The sequence below is a fragment of the Numida meleagris genome, chromosome 11 (assembly GCF_002078875.1).
Source record: "Numida meleagris isolate 19003 breed g44 Domestic line chromosome 11, NumMel1.0, whole genome shotgun sequence".
NCBI classification, from domain to species: Eukaryota; Metazoa; Chordata; class Aves; order Galliformes; family Numididae; genus Numida; species Numida meleagris.
The window spans coordinates 9487072-9503506 of record NC_034419.1 but is presented as its reverse complement, the minus strand read 5'-3'; the positions used below and the strand labels follow the sequence as shown (position 1 = coordinate 9503506).

General features: G+C 41.2%; 2 protein-coding genes across 8 annotated transcripts in view; one reads left to right on the top strand and one right to left on the bottom strand.

Annotated features, from left to right (window-relative positions):
* The window catches only part of MGLL (monoglyceride lipase), a 90192-nt gene extending 77034 nt beyond the window's left edge, over positions 1-13158 (bottom strand). Inside the window, exons 1-2 of one of the 2 annotated variants that reach the window (XM_021409263.1) lie at positions 13053-13158; positions 11734-11862 (exon numbers count right to left, since the gene is read on the bottom strand). In XM_021409263.1, coding sequence (XP_021264938.1) covers positions 11734-11752 — 19 coding nt within the window. In that variant the 5' untranslated portion in view covers positions 11753-11862; positions 13053-13158. Of the gene's footprint in view, positions 1-11733; positions 11863-12814; positions 12915-13052 lie in introns of those variants that run through there. The other variant, XM_021409264.1, reaches the window with a different exon arrangement.
* Positions 1-16435, top strand: part of KBTBD12 (kelch repeat and BTB domain containing 12) — a 50472-nt gene that overhangs the window by 22307 nt on the left and 11730 nt on the right. For all 6 annotated transcript variants that reach the window (XM_021409261.1, XM_021409257.1, XM_021409259.1 and 3 more), the window contains 3 exons: positions 771-1041; positions 4060-4210; positions 11999-12196. In XM_021409261.1, the coding sequence (XP_021264936.1) occupies positions 771-1041; positions 4060-4210; positions 11999-12196 (620 nt within the window). The remainder of the gene's footprint in view (positions 1-770; positions 1042-4059; positions 4211-11998; positions 12197-16435) is intronic.

Sequence of the window (16435 nt, the reverse complement as noted above, 5' to 3'; positions counted from 1 at the left end):
GAGATTTTAACTACTCTAATCAGTTTGTCACAATCGGTCTTCACGGTACAAGGAATTATATATAGAAAACCAAATCCTTCTGATTTTTCTCCTGAAAGAAGGAGAGTTTACCACAGTGTAAATAAGCTTGATTAGATCCTAGTTGGTTGTATGTGGATTCTATATTCTCCCAAAGCAAATCTCCATGTATTCCTAGGATTCTCTTTGAGGTCTTTAGTGGGGGTAAATGTGCCAAGTGAATGACCTAAGGAGTCCAAAAAGGCAGAGATACCACTCTTCTCTAAAAAAAAAATCCACATTGATGAGAGCTCAGAGATGAAAAGATAAAGTCTAATTTAAATCTTATTCTATTTTACTCAAGTCTTTTCCAAATGAGCCCATTTTAAAGGAAGCCAGAGCTTCTCTGGATTAAAGGCAAAACTAAATATAACTTTTTCAAACACAGGTACCTAAATTTAAAGAAGTAAATCCCTATAAGTCAGATAAAGTAGCCCTAGTGGGAAAAGTTATTGGATAGCATGTGCAGAAATAAGGGACTCCTTACCTTGATTAGGGTCGAATATCTTTGAAAGAATGCTTATAATTAGGATCCCTAATACTAAAAATGCTTGATCTTGCAAACAATGAGACCAGTTGTACAAACTCTCTGAAGGAGAAAGCTCCTCTTGTCATCACATCACTGAATAAGCATTGAAGATGAAGGGGATAACATTTATAAACAATCATATGGGACCTCACCAGGGCATTTACAGCTTTGAATTTCCCTACAGATACCACCAGCGAGGAAATCAGTTTTGGCACAGCCTGTGCACCGCTCAGTTCCGTGAACTCTATGCACTGGGCACCGTCCATAATGATCTCTATGTGATCGGAGGGCAAATGAAAATCAAAAATCAATATGTGGTCACAAACTGCACGGAGAAGTACTCCATAGAGCAAGGTACTTGGAGAAGCACAGCACCTCTGCCAGTGCCGTTAGCCTGCCATGCAGTGGTGACAATGAAGAACAAGCTCTACGTGCTGGGTGGCTGGACACCACAGGTTGAGAAAAGTGCTAACTGTATTTCAGAAAAATGCTTGCTTTTTATGTTGTGTAATTTTATGGTGCTTCTTGCATGGGAGAGTAAATTGCTCGCATTATTTGACATCTTCTCTAGGAAAACCAAACAGGGTAAAGAGGAATAATATCCATATTAAGTCACCCTCACTGAAAATGCCAACTTCAAGAAGGGCAGTTCTTTCATGGAGACATGCACAGTGAGCAAGATTTTAATAGATTTTAAAGTTCCCATTTCAATGTGAGTTCCATTTAAAATAGCTGCTGGATTCAATACCTTATATTTGCAAAAACTTGAAATATCTGTTCTTATTTAGAATCACAGAATCGTTTGAGTTGGGAGGGACCCTTAAAGGCCATTTGGTCCAACCTCCCTGCAATGAACAGGGACACCCACAGCTCCATCAGGTGCTCAAAGCCCGTCCAGCCTGACCTTGGGTATCTCCAGGGATGGGTACCCACCACCCTTGTTACAAAAACAACAACAACAACAACTACTACTTCCTTATATCCAGTCTAAATCTCCACTCTTTTAGTTTGAAGCCATTTCCCCTCGTCCTTTCAAATGCCTATTTGGCATTTTTTTGTTGTTACAGACCGTGAAAAATTGATTAACTTCAGTCTTTCCTCTTCCGATATACTGTCCTCTTCATTTTGCTTGGTATCTGTAAATAATGTTCTTTATATGATACAAAGCTCCTTATGTGAGCCCTGTATTCAAAAGCCACTACCCAGGTAAATTTTAAGGCCAGATTTACATTTGAAATTTAAAGTTTCCCTTTGCTTCTCAGGAAAATTTCTTGGTTATCTCAAGTTTATTTATTTGATTTTTATTCTATTTTGTAAATGAAAAGTTGGTGCATTCTCTTGAAAACAGATTCCTGTAATCCACCCATTTTTTGTTTCAGTTGCATTGCTTGGCCATATAAAGTTTTAACAGGAATTTTCAATAGGGCCACAGATATCATTTTCAGAAGAACAGGGAATATGCAGAATTATGCTATGAGGCAGGTGGATGTCAGAAACAATGCTTGTTCTCTCCAGTCACTTCCACTGTAAAAGATGCTTTTTAAGAGTTTAGTCCATTCTTATTTACTGTTCAGTGCAGTTTAGTTTTGGGCATTCAGGAAAGAAAAACACATTTACTTTACAATGATGCAGAGCACCTGTAATCATTACTGCCAACGACAGTATTGTCAGACTGTCATCACATCTCCTTGGTTCGTGATCACTTGAAGTATATTACTGTTTGAAGTGCTTAGATGAGATGCATTCAGCAAATAGGATTTCCAGCTCTTTGGATATTTAGAGTGCCAAAGTTGCCAAAGGAGACAACAGAAAGATCAGAGAGCATTTCTTATACTAAAACAACAGAGCAAGGATGCCTTGCTGTTTAAAGAAGTAAATTATGAGGACATGTTTAATGTAGAAACAATCTGTCCTCTGAAAGAAAGAAAGAAAGAAAACTTGAACTGGAAGTTATAACAAATACAAATGTGGAAGTGAGATCTAGCTTTGTCTGTCTTAATAGGTCTCTAGAACAGATTGAAAGGGGTGAAAGTGACTTAGATGCATAAACTACAAACTAAGCCAACAAAGGTTTTAAAAAAATCACAGGCACCTTTCCAGTGCCTGAAATTCATACCTGACAATCAGCATGTATACTAACAGTATCTGAGAGTGTGAGTTCATACAAAAGCAGTCTGGAGATGATCAGACTAGCACTAATTGACTCAAAACTATAGTTTTGTGACATCTTTGTAATAGAGCAGATTGTCACTGCAGAAATAATGTAGGATGTGAATTGAGAGTATGTCAAATGGTGTCTGCTCTTAAGTATATGCTTACTCTATTGAAAATGCAGTTTACTCCTTTCTCAGTGAATAAATCAGTATTTCACACCTATCGTGGAGAAAAATGTGTCCCTGGGTACTCTAATGGAGTAATCAAGAGGTTATATATTGCCTTTTAGTTTGACTTTTACTATCTTGTCCATTATATCATAGAATCATTAAGATTGGAAAAGACATCTAAAATCATCTAGTTTAACTGTCCACTTACCATCAATATTGCCCACTAACCATGTCCTGCTATACCATTTCCAACAGTGCTAGAAATGTCTTTTTGGAATGTAAAACAAGCAAAGCAAGAACACATAAACCAACTTTAGAAGGAGGCAAAGTAGTTCTCTCATTCTCTCTACGTGAAACCTTTAATCCTGAAAAGTTTCAGAGTCCTCACCACAGAGCCTCCTGTGTACAGCCAAAGTGCTGTACCCAGAAACATGACCTGAGCTTCCCGTGTTATGCAGGAGAGAAAGGGGGAGGTTGGAAGAGTGAAAGGAGTAGGTGTGATATTATGGGAGCAAAGATGCAGCATTAGGAGCTTGCCATTAAAAGTATTGAAGGAGAAGTTGCAGCAGTTGAACAGCAGTACTCTGGCATGGCTGACAAGCTCGAATCATCGAATCATAGAACGGCTTGGGTTGGAAGAGGCCTCAAAGACCATCTAGGTCCAACCCCACTGCGGGCAGGGTTGTGCATACAACGTGAGGATAAGTTATGTATGTAAACATGCCTGAGTAAGGCCAACTAAGTACTCATGGTATGGTCTGAATAACAATAGAAGTAGAAATTCAACCGTTAGTGGGAAAAAAAATACAGCAAGTTTTTCCCTCTGTTATTGTTAGTACTTCATAGCTGTCTTGTAAAAGATGCTGGTTCTGCCAGAGTTGGGCCCATAAATGTATTGTTATTACCCTGATCCTCAGCTTTATTGCTACAGAATATAAATTCACTCTTATTCATTTGTCTTTCACAACGTACTCCCAGCCACAAGTCAGGGGTGCTGTTAAACCATCCTGCATGCGCATCACTTTGCAGCTATAATTGATGTGTTTATGTTATTTATCTGCTCATCTGTCTGCTGTGATTAATTGCACGCAGGCATGTGCGGAGGGCTCCAAATGTTGTATTATTATACGGCTGTCATATTTCATACAGATGGATCTGCCTGACGATGAGCCGGATCGATTAAGTAACAGAATGTTTCAGTACGACCCGGGCCGAGACAAATGGACAGAGCGTGCACCAATGAAGTACTCCAAATACCGCTTCAGCACAGCCGTGGTCAACAGTGAGATTTATGTCTTGGGTAAGAGGAAAGAGATTTTTAACAGATAGCACCATGACTCTGTCTTTTTTCCAGCAATTTGCTTCTGTGGAGAGAAATATCTCACCCTTTGCTATGTACTCTAGGACAAAGTATGCTGGATTAAATGGACGGCATTTTTGGGGATCTATTTCTTCCCCGCATACTTTCTTCCTTCCTTAATACTTGTAGATTAAATTAAGTGAATGCTTGGTGTTCTGAATTAACATAACAAAGATACTTTGTTCTTTAAACTACTTTTCTTTGGAGTGCTGGTGAGTACTATAAATAATAATGAATTTTAATGGATGGGTAGAGAAGCCCTGATAGCATCATTTCACAGATGAGCAGTGGGAAGCTAACTAGCATGCCCCATGTCAAGAAGGAATGGCACAAGGAAAAAGAGAATGTGGATGTCCCAGACAAATCCAACATTGTAGATTCTAAGATTCTGTGACTTCTTTCAAGAATCTCTGGGCAGATATTTTTAAATGATGTAAGATCATCAGTTCTTTCAGGTAGGATCTCTGTCTTCCTGTAAAATTTTTACAGGTCTCAGCACATTCAGGATTGAGAGGGACTTCATAGCGTCAATGAAAATACACTGCACAAGCATTAATCCTCTCCAATATCTCTGATGTATGAATCCAAGTTCTAACATAAATATGAAGCAAAAAGCATAGATGGAGCACTACTTTTGAATGAGAAGAAGTGACAGCCTCCTAGACATACGAGTGTAATTTTTGCTGTCATCCATGTAGGTGTATACCTGTAGTAAGTGGTCTGTTGATTTCAACGGTACTGTGTTAGACTCATTTTGTTCTAACCCGGATCAGCATCTGACGCTTATCCATTGAAGTGCTACATTTTGAAAAGTCCTGTTGGCACAGAACATAAAGTACACAGTCACTGTCCAAAAACCCTTCCCAGCCTAATTGCCAGTGCTGGTGTGTAAAACCCTAATGATTTAAATGCAATTATTGTAGAGTCACATTTATAGAGGGAAATTGAGAAATAGATTAGAGTTTTTGTCTGAATAATAGCACTGTGCAGGCACCTGTACCATGTGTCTTAATCAGCAATCCTGCAATATAATTGTTGTGTAATATTCCTAGAGAATCCTATGCTATTTATACAGTGTACATAAACCCTAAAAGAAAACGAATAACATTTCCTGAGGCTCAAAATCCTTTCTCCTTTTCATCCCATTTGACTGTCTTAGCTCTTTCTCTCCATATTTTCCCAGGAACATAACTATATTCATTGGAAAGCCCAAGAAAGAGCAGTATTGTGCTCCTAATGACAGAGGCAATTGAGATACTTTTGGAAGAAAACCAGATGGGAGGGCTCTATTTAAGGTCATGCATCTTAATCTCTTGCTTAAAAAAAAATATCCTTTGCAGCTAAGACTCTGAAAACTCATTGCATCCAATGGATAAATTAGGAAGATTTATCCAAATGAACCATGTGAATGGTATATTCATTAGCTTATAATGAAATGCATTCTGCATAACTGCTGTCTCTGAAATACGGGTCAGTGATAAAAAATATTGAATCACCACAACAGCTTTAACCGTGTGCTGCTTTTGTTATGCGTTCCCTGCTTTAAAAATAAGAACATATAGAAGGACTGAAATGGGAAATCCTATTAGTGAAGATTTCAAAGAATTTTTGTTTATCCTCTTTAGCCTGGCATCCCCCCCTCTTTAAAACTTGTTTGGTGTTTTTTTCCTGAGTTCTTGCCAAGAGCTTCTCATGAAAGTTTTAAGCAATTAAATGAGGTTCTGTTAAGTACTGTAAGTCTCGGCCATAAAATACTTACTTGAATGTGCACTTTGGGGTCTCCTTGGAAAGGAAATCTTGTGTAGGAGGGAATGGACACGTTTTAGCTTTCAGGTTTGAGTATTAGCCATGAATTTGAATAACACCTTCTTCTAAAATAAACGTGCCTATTTTTAGATATGCTTTGGACTTCCGACAAGTAGCAGATTATGGGCCTGATTCTGCTCTGCTGTACCTGTGCCACAGTCTCTGTGGTGTCTGTGTGCAGGAAGGGATGAAAAAGGCAAAATTTGGTCTGATATACAAGATCAGAAATGCTCCTTACTCACTTAAGAATTAAGGGAAACAAGAACAAGGCATCACAGGAGAAAAGAAGGAGCTGAAACTGAAGTGTTCACCGTGTTGAGGAAGACAATTGTGTTTTTTTTCAGCTATGCTTCTAATCAATCTTCTGCCCTTGTGCCTTCTACAAACTGCATTACATCATCTGCTTTGCTCTGTGTTAGTAAAGAATGACAGTGCTTCTCATCTCTGGAAGTGCCTGCCAGGACTGGCTTTATTGCTCCCTCATTTCTCCAGGAATCCAGTTATGCAGCCCTGCTTCTTCAGAGAGTGAGCGAGCAATGGAAGCACTGAGACTCAGCTTGAGAGCTGTTAAAGAGTAATGAAGGGAAATGTTACATAAGAGATTCATGCTATTAAACCCATTGTGCGTTCCAGAGATCAATTTAATAGTGAATTATTCTACGGGAGGCAAAGGAGAGCATGAGTTTAGATTTCACTTGCATGTTTGAGAATTACTCATTTTTTTCAACCATGTCACAGAAATGATAGTAAGAAAAAATATCGCTCTATATTATGATCTGAGCATTTAACTATATGGCAAAGAATCCCAGTATCAGTGCCCTAAGGGCACTGAAAGATCTCAGTCACCCTGACCAGCCTCACCTGGGGCCTCCACCCACACCTTCTGCCCATAGGTTGATGGGCACCATTTAAGCACAGGGCTGGAGATTCATTAACTTTTCATCCCCTTCCTTTTGTCTGATGACTTCTGGGCTGTTGGAGGACCCTTTGCAATTGCCTACTTGTGCAGCTACGCCCTAATGGTGAGCTCATTAAGTTGCCTGGGACAAGCTTCCCTTTGGGAGTAACTCTGTGTGTTTTTCTGATGTGCTGCTGTAGCTGAGGGATGTGGGTCATGCTTAATTTAAGCTGTCCGTAAGTGGGGGAACCAAGTTAGGTAATACAAACTCTGATGCTCAGTTCCCAGCACCCAACCCCTAAGGGTTGTGTGAGGCATTGGCTGCCCAGAGATGTGGTGGTGCTCCATCCCTGGCAACACCCAAGGTCAGGCTGGATGGGCTCTGAGCACCTGATGGAGCTGTAGTTGTTCCCATTCATTGCAGGGGGGTTGGACCAGACAGCCTTTAAGGGTCTCTTTGAACTCAAACGATTCTATGCACATGTATTCATATATGAAGTACTAATTTCCTTTGTATCTACTGAACTTCTTTTTGCTAGTGACTACCACCTCACAGCCCTTACGGGTGTTCCCCCTTATGCACTGAGAGGGTGTTCTGTTATTAGAAATGATGCGATGCAAACTGCATTCAGCTTTCTCAGATGAGAATGGGGAAGAAGAAGGCAGCTGACCTTAAGCAAAGCAAAATTCTCTGCCTTCAGCCAGCTACAAACAGTGTGTGGATACAGCAAGGCAGAGGACTGTACCTCACTGAAATGCTGAGGATGTGCTAATCACATCACCTACCTCTGCTTTGCCTTCTTGCATTAAAGGCTTGTCTTTTCTATCCTGATTTCTTTATAAAATTCATGTATATTTCTATATTATTTATTTTACTAACAGAACTTCATGTTAAATTTAAATTCTATTAGAACCACTGCTTACAGTGTGCCCTTGAAAGTATGTGTGGTTGCAGAATCATCCAAGCATGATATGGAAAGCACTCAAGCATTAATGGGTTTGGGAACACAAAGGTGACTTCACTGGCTTTTTTTAGTCCTTCAGTGGCATCTGAAATATCTCTTAGGGAAAGCCAATAATGTAAAAAGCCTAACGTGTTGAAAGGGTGTATTTTTAATGGGTGGGTAGGGAGATGGCTGAGTTCTGGGACTAAATCCCCTTGTGTGATGAATGTGAAAATGACAGAAGTGTTTGAAATTCCCAGTGAGAAAACCATCTCTCCCTGCACAAAGGACATATAATTGGGCTTTACATAGGGAACTAAGCCAGGTGGTGTTGAATTCCCCTACTCTGTGACAAGAAGGATGAGTGTGGGTTACTGACCCACCCTCCCCAGCATCTAACCCAGTCCTGAGTCATGGAAATAGCAATTGCTGCCCTTCAGCACACCTGTCGGGGCTCCCAGGAGGCTGTGACCACAGCATGCATACTGTAATGACCCTATTTATAGCCCTATGTGGCTGAAGGTACAATGATACAATTACAAATACACAGAAATGACCCTTTCTTGACTCTGTGCTGCTGGTAGGACACTTAGAATCACAGAATTCATAGAATTAAGGTTGAATAAGACCTCTAAGATCATCAAGTTCAACTGTCCACCTGCCACAAATATTGCCCACTAAGCCATGTCCCTCAGTGCCGCATCTACACGTGTCTTGAACACCTCCACTTGGCGCAGTCTCTCCCAAATGATCTACAGCCCTCTGCCCTTCTACTGCTCTCCCTCAAGCTCTTAAGGGCACCTCCACTCCACATAGAGGCCTCTGTAGGAACAAACTATCAACTCAGTTGCTCAGCTTTTGCACCCAGAGAACACAAAACAGACAACCTGCTTGATCTTAACTGCAATTCCATATGTTTCTGCTTGCACTCCTAATGGTTCAATAAATCTCAGTGAAGAAGGTAGCGGGACAGGATGAGTTCTGGGTTCTATGAGTGACTGAGCACAAAGCAGCACGAATTGCCTGACACAGCAAGTTTATTTTTTCTGACAATTACAAGTCTTGCATGATGTACCCACTGTAGGTGATGGATGGTCTGTTTAACGTGAGATGCCTCTGCTTGGTTGCAGATGTGATTTGATTTCCCTTTGAGAAATTTTCTGGCTAATTTGTGTATTCAGCCCTTTGGGAAGAGGCCTGAAACATCAGTCTCCATAGAGGAAAAAGTCTTGTCATGCAGGAGCATTTCTGAACTACCATATCTGAGAACGAGGCAAAGCAGTGCTGGTAGAATCTAATATCTTTGCATTCCTTTGTTAGCAATATTTCAGTGTTAGCATTGTTTTAAAAGAGGAGATTGAAATTCTTCTGTGAGTTTGATTTCTTGTTGTTCAGAATACTGGTTTTTTTTAAGCTTGGAAATTAGAATTCCCTTCCCTCTGACTTTCCTTCTCATTTTCTCTTTGCTGAGAACTTAGCTTTGCCTTTGTTGTAAATTGAACATGAAATTGGATTTAGGCAGAATGGCTGCTGAGGGTGAAAATAAGTTGGAGATATCTTGTACCTTCAGGATTGTCTGATTGTGACAGGATTAAAGGAGGTCAAATTTAAATTGCCTAAATACCCGATGAAGGTTTTGTAAATGTTTGAGAATGTAGTAGCTCTTAAACATTTGAAAAGATCTTCAATAGACTAATAAAGATTACTTCTGTAATAACTGTACAGGGGAAATGCGTGGAGCCGGTCCCCTGGGCTGGCAGCTGAGTGTCTTCATTAACTGGTAATGGTGGTGACACCAACTGCATTGTACTTCATTATTTCTTAGTTCTGAAGCTGCCATGCCCCACAGTTACTGAACTTGGCACTGACGATAAAAAATACACTAAGAAATAAGCAAATAGCAACTAGGCTTATAGAAAATGTTCTGGGGGCATTTTAAGCACTGGCCTCCACGAAATATTGAGGCAATCAAAAAAGCTATTCAGTTATTTGAGTCTGATATGCCATATGCATGCCTAAACTGGTATCATCCATTCCTCTGAACAAGATCCTCTTTTGTTCCTCAGTAGAAGACTCTTCCTTATGGATGCATGTCTGTTCTTCAGTGCAGAACTCAAGTACCACCTGAGCAATTTTAAAAGAGCTGGCTTAGTAACCTGCAGCAGTCTCTTTGGCATTGCAAAGTTGTTTCTTGAACAGACCAAATCAGTCTATGGGGAGCTTTAATATTATTAGCTCCCAATGAAAACTACCTTAAGTATCTTTCTACTGAGCTCCATAGACTATAGTTATCCTGTTATTAAGTTGCCTTGTGTGCTGTACTCTGATTCTAAGGATACTACAGAATCAAAGAGCATGGTAAGCTATCAAATAAATAGCTTTATCTAGGCAGGAGTTGTCTGAGTAGTCCTTGAAGCTTCTCTTGGTAAATTTAGGTGAATGGCATCCTGTCCCATTCAGTGCAAATTAATTTTGTGCTAGTTTCTTCATTGAACAGCGTGCTTAGCATTGGACAGGTGTCTTGAAACTTCTAACAGGGTTAGAAAAGTTTTCCCAAGTGTTAGGGCTTTCAACTCACCAAGCTTTAGTTGTTAACATTTCGCTGATAGTTGAACAAGGCAATCAATCACCCACCAAGTGGAAGCACTGACATCGGGTGTTGAGGTAACCACGATATGTACACACTAGTGCTCGAGAAATTCAAAAATACAATCAAACACAGCAAGTTCAACTGGAGGAAGACTTCCAGCTGAAGCTAATGGACACTGAATTTGGTTCTCACTTTGTTGCTCTCATGGGATATTTATTTGAGTAAGGACATTTATCTTGTCCTTACTTGAATCTAAAATACAGATCAGGAAAATAGTGGTGACAAATTTGGAGTATTGTGATCAACACTTACATGTTCTCTTACAAATATCTTCAGAGGGTGGTGCTGAAAAGGTTGGAAAAGATAGCACAGTCCATATGAAGAGGTAAATGGAAAATCATATGCAAGTAAAACTTTGAGACCTAGGGCTTCATTTCTCTGGTAGACCACCTTAGCACAGTGTGCAGGTTGTACTTGAGGTCATTCCCTTTTGCAATTATGCAAGGGCATAATTACACGCTATGCCATGCCATCCCTATTGGGTTTGCACAAAAAAACAAGTGCGTCTGGAAAGCCAGTCCTTCATGTGGAAATGGCATGCATATTGCAGCCATTTTATATGTAAGTGGTCACACACACCCATGTGCACAAAGGAACTGCTGTAGTATGCCATCAGTGCTCATTACAGGGTATTGTGTCCATTAGCACAGATGGAAAACCTGTGACGGTACATCAGCATATTAATACTAGAGAACCAAAGGCTGTGAATTCAAAATCTGAGTTCAATCACCAGGAAAGATTTGGAAGGGCAGTGCTTACACTCTGCTTTCAGTGTACGGTGTTTGCAGACTGCACTGAGATCTCGAGCATTCCTGCAGCCTGTTGCAGTATCATCCAGCAAATGAAAACTGGGAGCTGTTTCAGTCCTGCACGCAGAATTCAGGCATCCTAATTAACCCTCCAGCAGCGGACTTGTCACAAATAATTCAATTGGTACTCCAGCATGCAGGATGGTTTTGTTTCTTTTGCTTAAGAAATGGGTATAACCTTTCTTTCATTGAGAAAGACAAATCCAAATGACTGTTGGTTAGCAAGTGAGATTCATGCACACTAACAGTAACTAGGAAATAATTTTGGATCCACTGCAACTTAATGATAAAGTTCAGCACACAAAACACGTAATTATTCAATTTCTACCACAAATAAAGAAAACAGGTCAAAATACCTTTGTGTTTTGAAGACATGTTTCTTGTCCTTCCTTTGTTACAAGCCCTCAGAAAGGATCTGGCTGGATTTCTGTACCTGATGGGTGGTGTCTTCTGCTTTGAGTTCACTTCCTAATGAACTTTTGGAGCTGCAAAATGAACAGGAGGGATATGAGGGCATGTAAAAAATAAAAATAAAAACAACAAAAAAAGGTGCAACCAGCAATGCCTTTCCCAGCAGAACCTGGAGCTGCTACATTTGACCTGTGTGTCCTTTTTCCATAGGAGGAATTGGGTGCCTTGGCCGCGACAGGGGGCAGACACGGAAATGCCTTGATGCAGTGGAGATTTATAACCCTGATGGAGACTTTTGGAGGGACGGACCTCCTATGCCTTCCCCCCTCCTCTCCTTGCGAACGAACTCTACCTGCGCAGGCTGCGTGGAAGGGAAGCTGTACCTCTGCGGAGGATTTCATGGAGCAGGTACTCAAATGAGTCTGAAACTCTTTGCCCAGCTGAAATCACTTTCCCTGTACATGGCTGACTTGGCTAAATAACCCTGTCGGTGGCACTGGCATGCCCTGGAACCACAGAGCTGAATAAGTCCTTTGGACTGCTGACTCCTAATGTCAATATCCGTTGTGTTCTGTTTGTCCTTTCATGCTTTTTCTTTATCGAAGCATGAAAAATTAGGGATGTTTCTGATCAGCTCTGAACCTTTCCAAACCTATGAACTCAGCAGAATTCTTCTGGATTTACATCCAGAGCTATTGAAATCAGAATCTCAATGCATGTTATGGACATTAAAGAACTTGAGCATATTTGTTGAAGACTAACGCATTATTGATCTGTGGTAGCTGGCTCTATTTACTTACATGCTTTTCATTTTCAGTGCTGGAAAACCTTGTGCATTTAATCAGTAACCTAGGTTGAGAGCTGAGGTACAGAGAGAGTAAAATCCCAGATCTGGTTATTTCAAATCCTAGCATCATGGCCACCTTTCTCCCTTCCTCTTCCCTCCTGCTGCCTAAATCCCCAGTACTGTTAAGCATTATATTCTAATTATAAATGCAGAGAGCCTCTCAACACATGCACACTTACTCTCTTACTATGGAGCAGCTGCTACCCCTATTTCCTTTCTGGGTGATGGCAGTAATGCAAATGCATTATGCGCTGCTATAAACGTCATGTCAGGCTCACTGCTGCCCAGGAATGTTCCTGTAGTATCACTGGGAGATGTATCCTCCTCATGATATGGCTGTGTCGGTTTTTAGCTGCATTACAAACTCTGTGGTTGCTCTATTTCAGAGTGATTGCCATGTCTTAGTTCACAGCTCACCTCCCCTTTGTTTGCTGCTGTTTGAAGAGGCTGATCCCTGAAAACAGTTGTATGGCAGCTTACTAACAGGCATGCATTTATGCCATCTCTGATGGAAATTCTGTGGCCTCAGAACAATTATGGTTATGATGCATCATAGCATCATAATGCTTGCATTTCCATAGCAAACACTGTGTCATCATATCTTTTTCCTCAGCAGTGTAAGGAAAAAGCCTATACAGTCAGCGGGTTTACATCTCAAAAGGCTGATCATCTTCACTGGCAAACGAAGCAATTTCATTCAAGATGACTAACAGATCAGTATGAAATTTTCTGAATAAGACAGCTTCAGAGCCATAAAAGTGCTCTTTACAGTGCCACCGTGTTCTGCCTCTGAGTCGCATGTTAAGAATGGTAGTTCTGGGAGAGGTGGGAAGTTCCCCTGTGGGTTTCAAGCTGGCCATCTTTTGTATGTACGTACAATGCCTGCTCTATGGGGTCCTGACTCCTGGCTGTGTTACTGCAGTCTGTATAATTGTGCATAGAGCTCTGCTGCCCTAAAAGTGCTGTTTAGATTAGAAAGCAATAAGTCAGAGTTAGAAAATGCCAATTTTGTAGTTACCTGTGCAACCTGAATTCTGACCCCCCATGCATGCATTTTGTATTCCAGTGCAGAAATAGCATGTGATTGTGTTGTTAGACATTGTGATGTCTTTTAACAAGGGAGCCAAAGTAAGATTCTCACTGTCAGCTGTAAATCTGATATATCCAAATGTTTGAGGAGTTGAGAGGAAGCTCTGTCTTAAAGATAGGCTTCTTAATATGACCCTCAATTTATTAAAGGAAAAGGGTTGTTTAAATTTTCATAACAATAACTTCTAGCTACTACCATCAAGGAATAGATGTCTGGAGTCCATATGCAGAACCTGAAGGTTATCTAGCTGGCTTCTTTCCCTGGCCCTGTCTCTCTGCATTTTTCTTTAGGGGTGAAAGCTGGAGTGAGGGACAGAGGGTTATTACTGTCATATGGGAACTCGGAGAGTGGCTTGACTTTGCTTTTTCACAATTACAGCTGCTCAGCAGATTCAGGATATTCCCAGAACAGCATGTGCTGCTGCTGCTGCTTTGGTAGCAGATAGGGATATTTTAGAATGTGCTTGTTTGGTTTTAGTCTTTTGGGTTTCTTGGCATGCCACTTCAGTTTTTGTGAGGGATGCAACCAAGAGAGGATATTCCAATTTTACAAAACATTGTAATTTAGTTTCAACCAAGTGGAGTTTTTGGAACGAGCTTGAGGCACAGCTGTAGGCTCTGTGTTTGCTGCCTGCTGAACTCGAAAAGGCTGCTGCGAACACTTGAGTACGAGTGCTTCTCAAAGAAAAGCAAACAAGCCCAAGATATTGCTGTGATGGAAAGTCTTTGCCAATGTATATAAGCAGCTGTATGTAGGGACCCTCTATATACTGGGTATCTGTCCCCAACTCCCTCAATTTCCCTTTGCATTCATTTAAGCTCACTCTTAATCCAACAGTGTAAAAGCTGGTCTAATAAGGAAGTTATTTCATCTGAATTTTACTTGTGCGTGCACCATGCTCTGTGTGCCTTCCTGTCTGAGCATAGACCTGAATGGTTAGTTAGAGGCCAGAGATTCTATATGCAAATGCAATGCTGGGAAATAGCTGCCAAGTGCCCAAAGAACCTTAATTTTGGATGGAAAGACAATACATTGCCCTTTGAGCTGTGCCCTATATGACACTCCTTGAAACTTTGTGGTGGCAGGAATTGCATCCCACTTGTATTGCCTGCCAAATCTTTGCTTGGAGGATGAGAAGTGGAATAGCACTAACAGCACCCCCAGGAGCAGAGGAAGAGAAAGCAGAAATTCAGACTTAGCTGCAGTGCCTACATGGTGACCCCAGACTCCATGCAGCATATGGAGTATCATAGACACTTCCAGAGGGACATTCATGTCCTTGATGCTTTAAGTCTGCTCTGAAAGACCAGAAGGCAATTCAGAACCCTGAGAACCTCTTGTCTCTTAATGCTCCATGTTTCTATCAGGATATGAGCAATTCAGACTGGGCTTACCTAAGGCAAACCTGTTGGGATCCTGGTGTCCATGGTTAGATAGAACAAACCACTCAGATCTGTATTGGCAACATGTAGAATCATTGAGTTTGGACAAGACCTCTAAGATCATCCAGTCCAACCATCCACCTGCCACCAATACTGCCCACTGACCACGTCCCTCAGTGCCACATCTCCATGGTTCTTGAACACCCCCAAGGACGGTGACCCCACCACTCCCCAGGCAGTCATCCCTGTCCCTGACCACTCAGTTTTTCCTGACATCCAACCTGAACCATCACTTCTGCTTGCTTTGAATTCCAATTCCAGTTTCCTGCTTTAGCATGGCTTGCCATACTTCATCCACTAGCACTGTTTATACAAATTAGTTCGTTTTCTACTAAAGCCATTAGGGCAAATAAGAACCGATAATCTGCACATCTCTGACACTCAGCTCCAGCTCACGTAGCTGAGTGGCAGGAGTGTTGCCTGCCATTTGTTGGCAGTGTTGTAGCACTCAGCAAGAGATTCAGAAATGTTTAAAATCATTGGGTTTATCCACTGGTTTGTAGTTCTGCAGTGAAAATGATAGTCACGGTATGAATATTCAGAAGGACCCAATGTGCAGCAGCCAGCCAGCTTTCCACTAATTGCTAAAATACGTTGCTGCATTTACTGCTGTAGCTATGGATTTTAAAGCAGCCTTTGCAGAGTGAGCGTACAGTGTTCTTGTTGACGCATCTTATTTCCCTTGCCTTTACATAGCTCTAAAACCTGACACCTGCACAGGTTGGCAGCTATTAATGTGAAGCCAGGCATGGCAGGAGCAGGCTCATTAGTGCTCCTTGTTGGAGGAGGCTGAGCAGCTCTGCAGGTATGCAGCAAGCACTGCGCACAAATAAATGCCTGCCACGTTGTATTCTCTTTCCCTTTGACTGCTTCTGAATATTATAAATATTTTTTTTCCCAGTGAAAATAATGAAGGCAAGTGTGTGTGGGACTGCTGTCAGCTCATGGAGACACATATTCATTGGCATTGCGCTGTAGCCTCAAAGAGATCTCGCAGCTTGTCTCTGGGGGCTGAGGGTGTGGGAACAGTCGGCAGGGGTCTGCTTTCTTGATCATAGCTTTAGATTATAGATGCTGGTCCAAACGTCTGCCTCAGATTTGAACCGAATTCCATGATATTTAAACTTGATTGTAATTAGAATGCCGTTGTTATTGTGCGCCTGTGTGGCATCAGCTGGTGCGCAAAGCGAAGGGACAACCGCCTCAATTCAAATAAGATACTTCACAGGTCTGCTGCGAGTGGCTCATGCCACTTAAAATGCCTTATG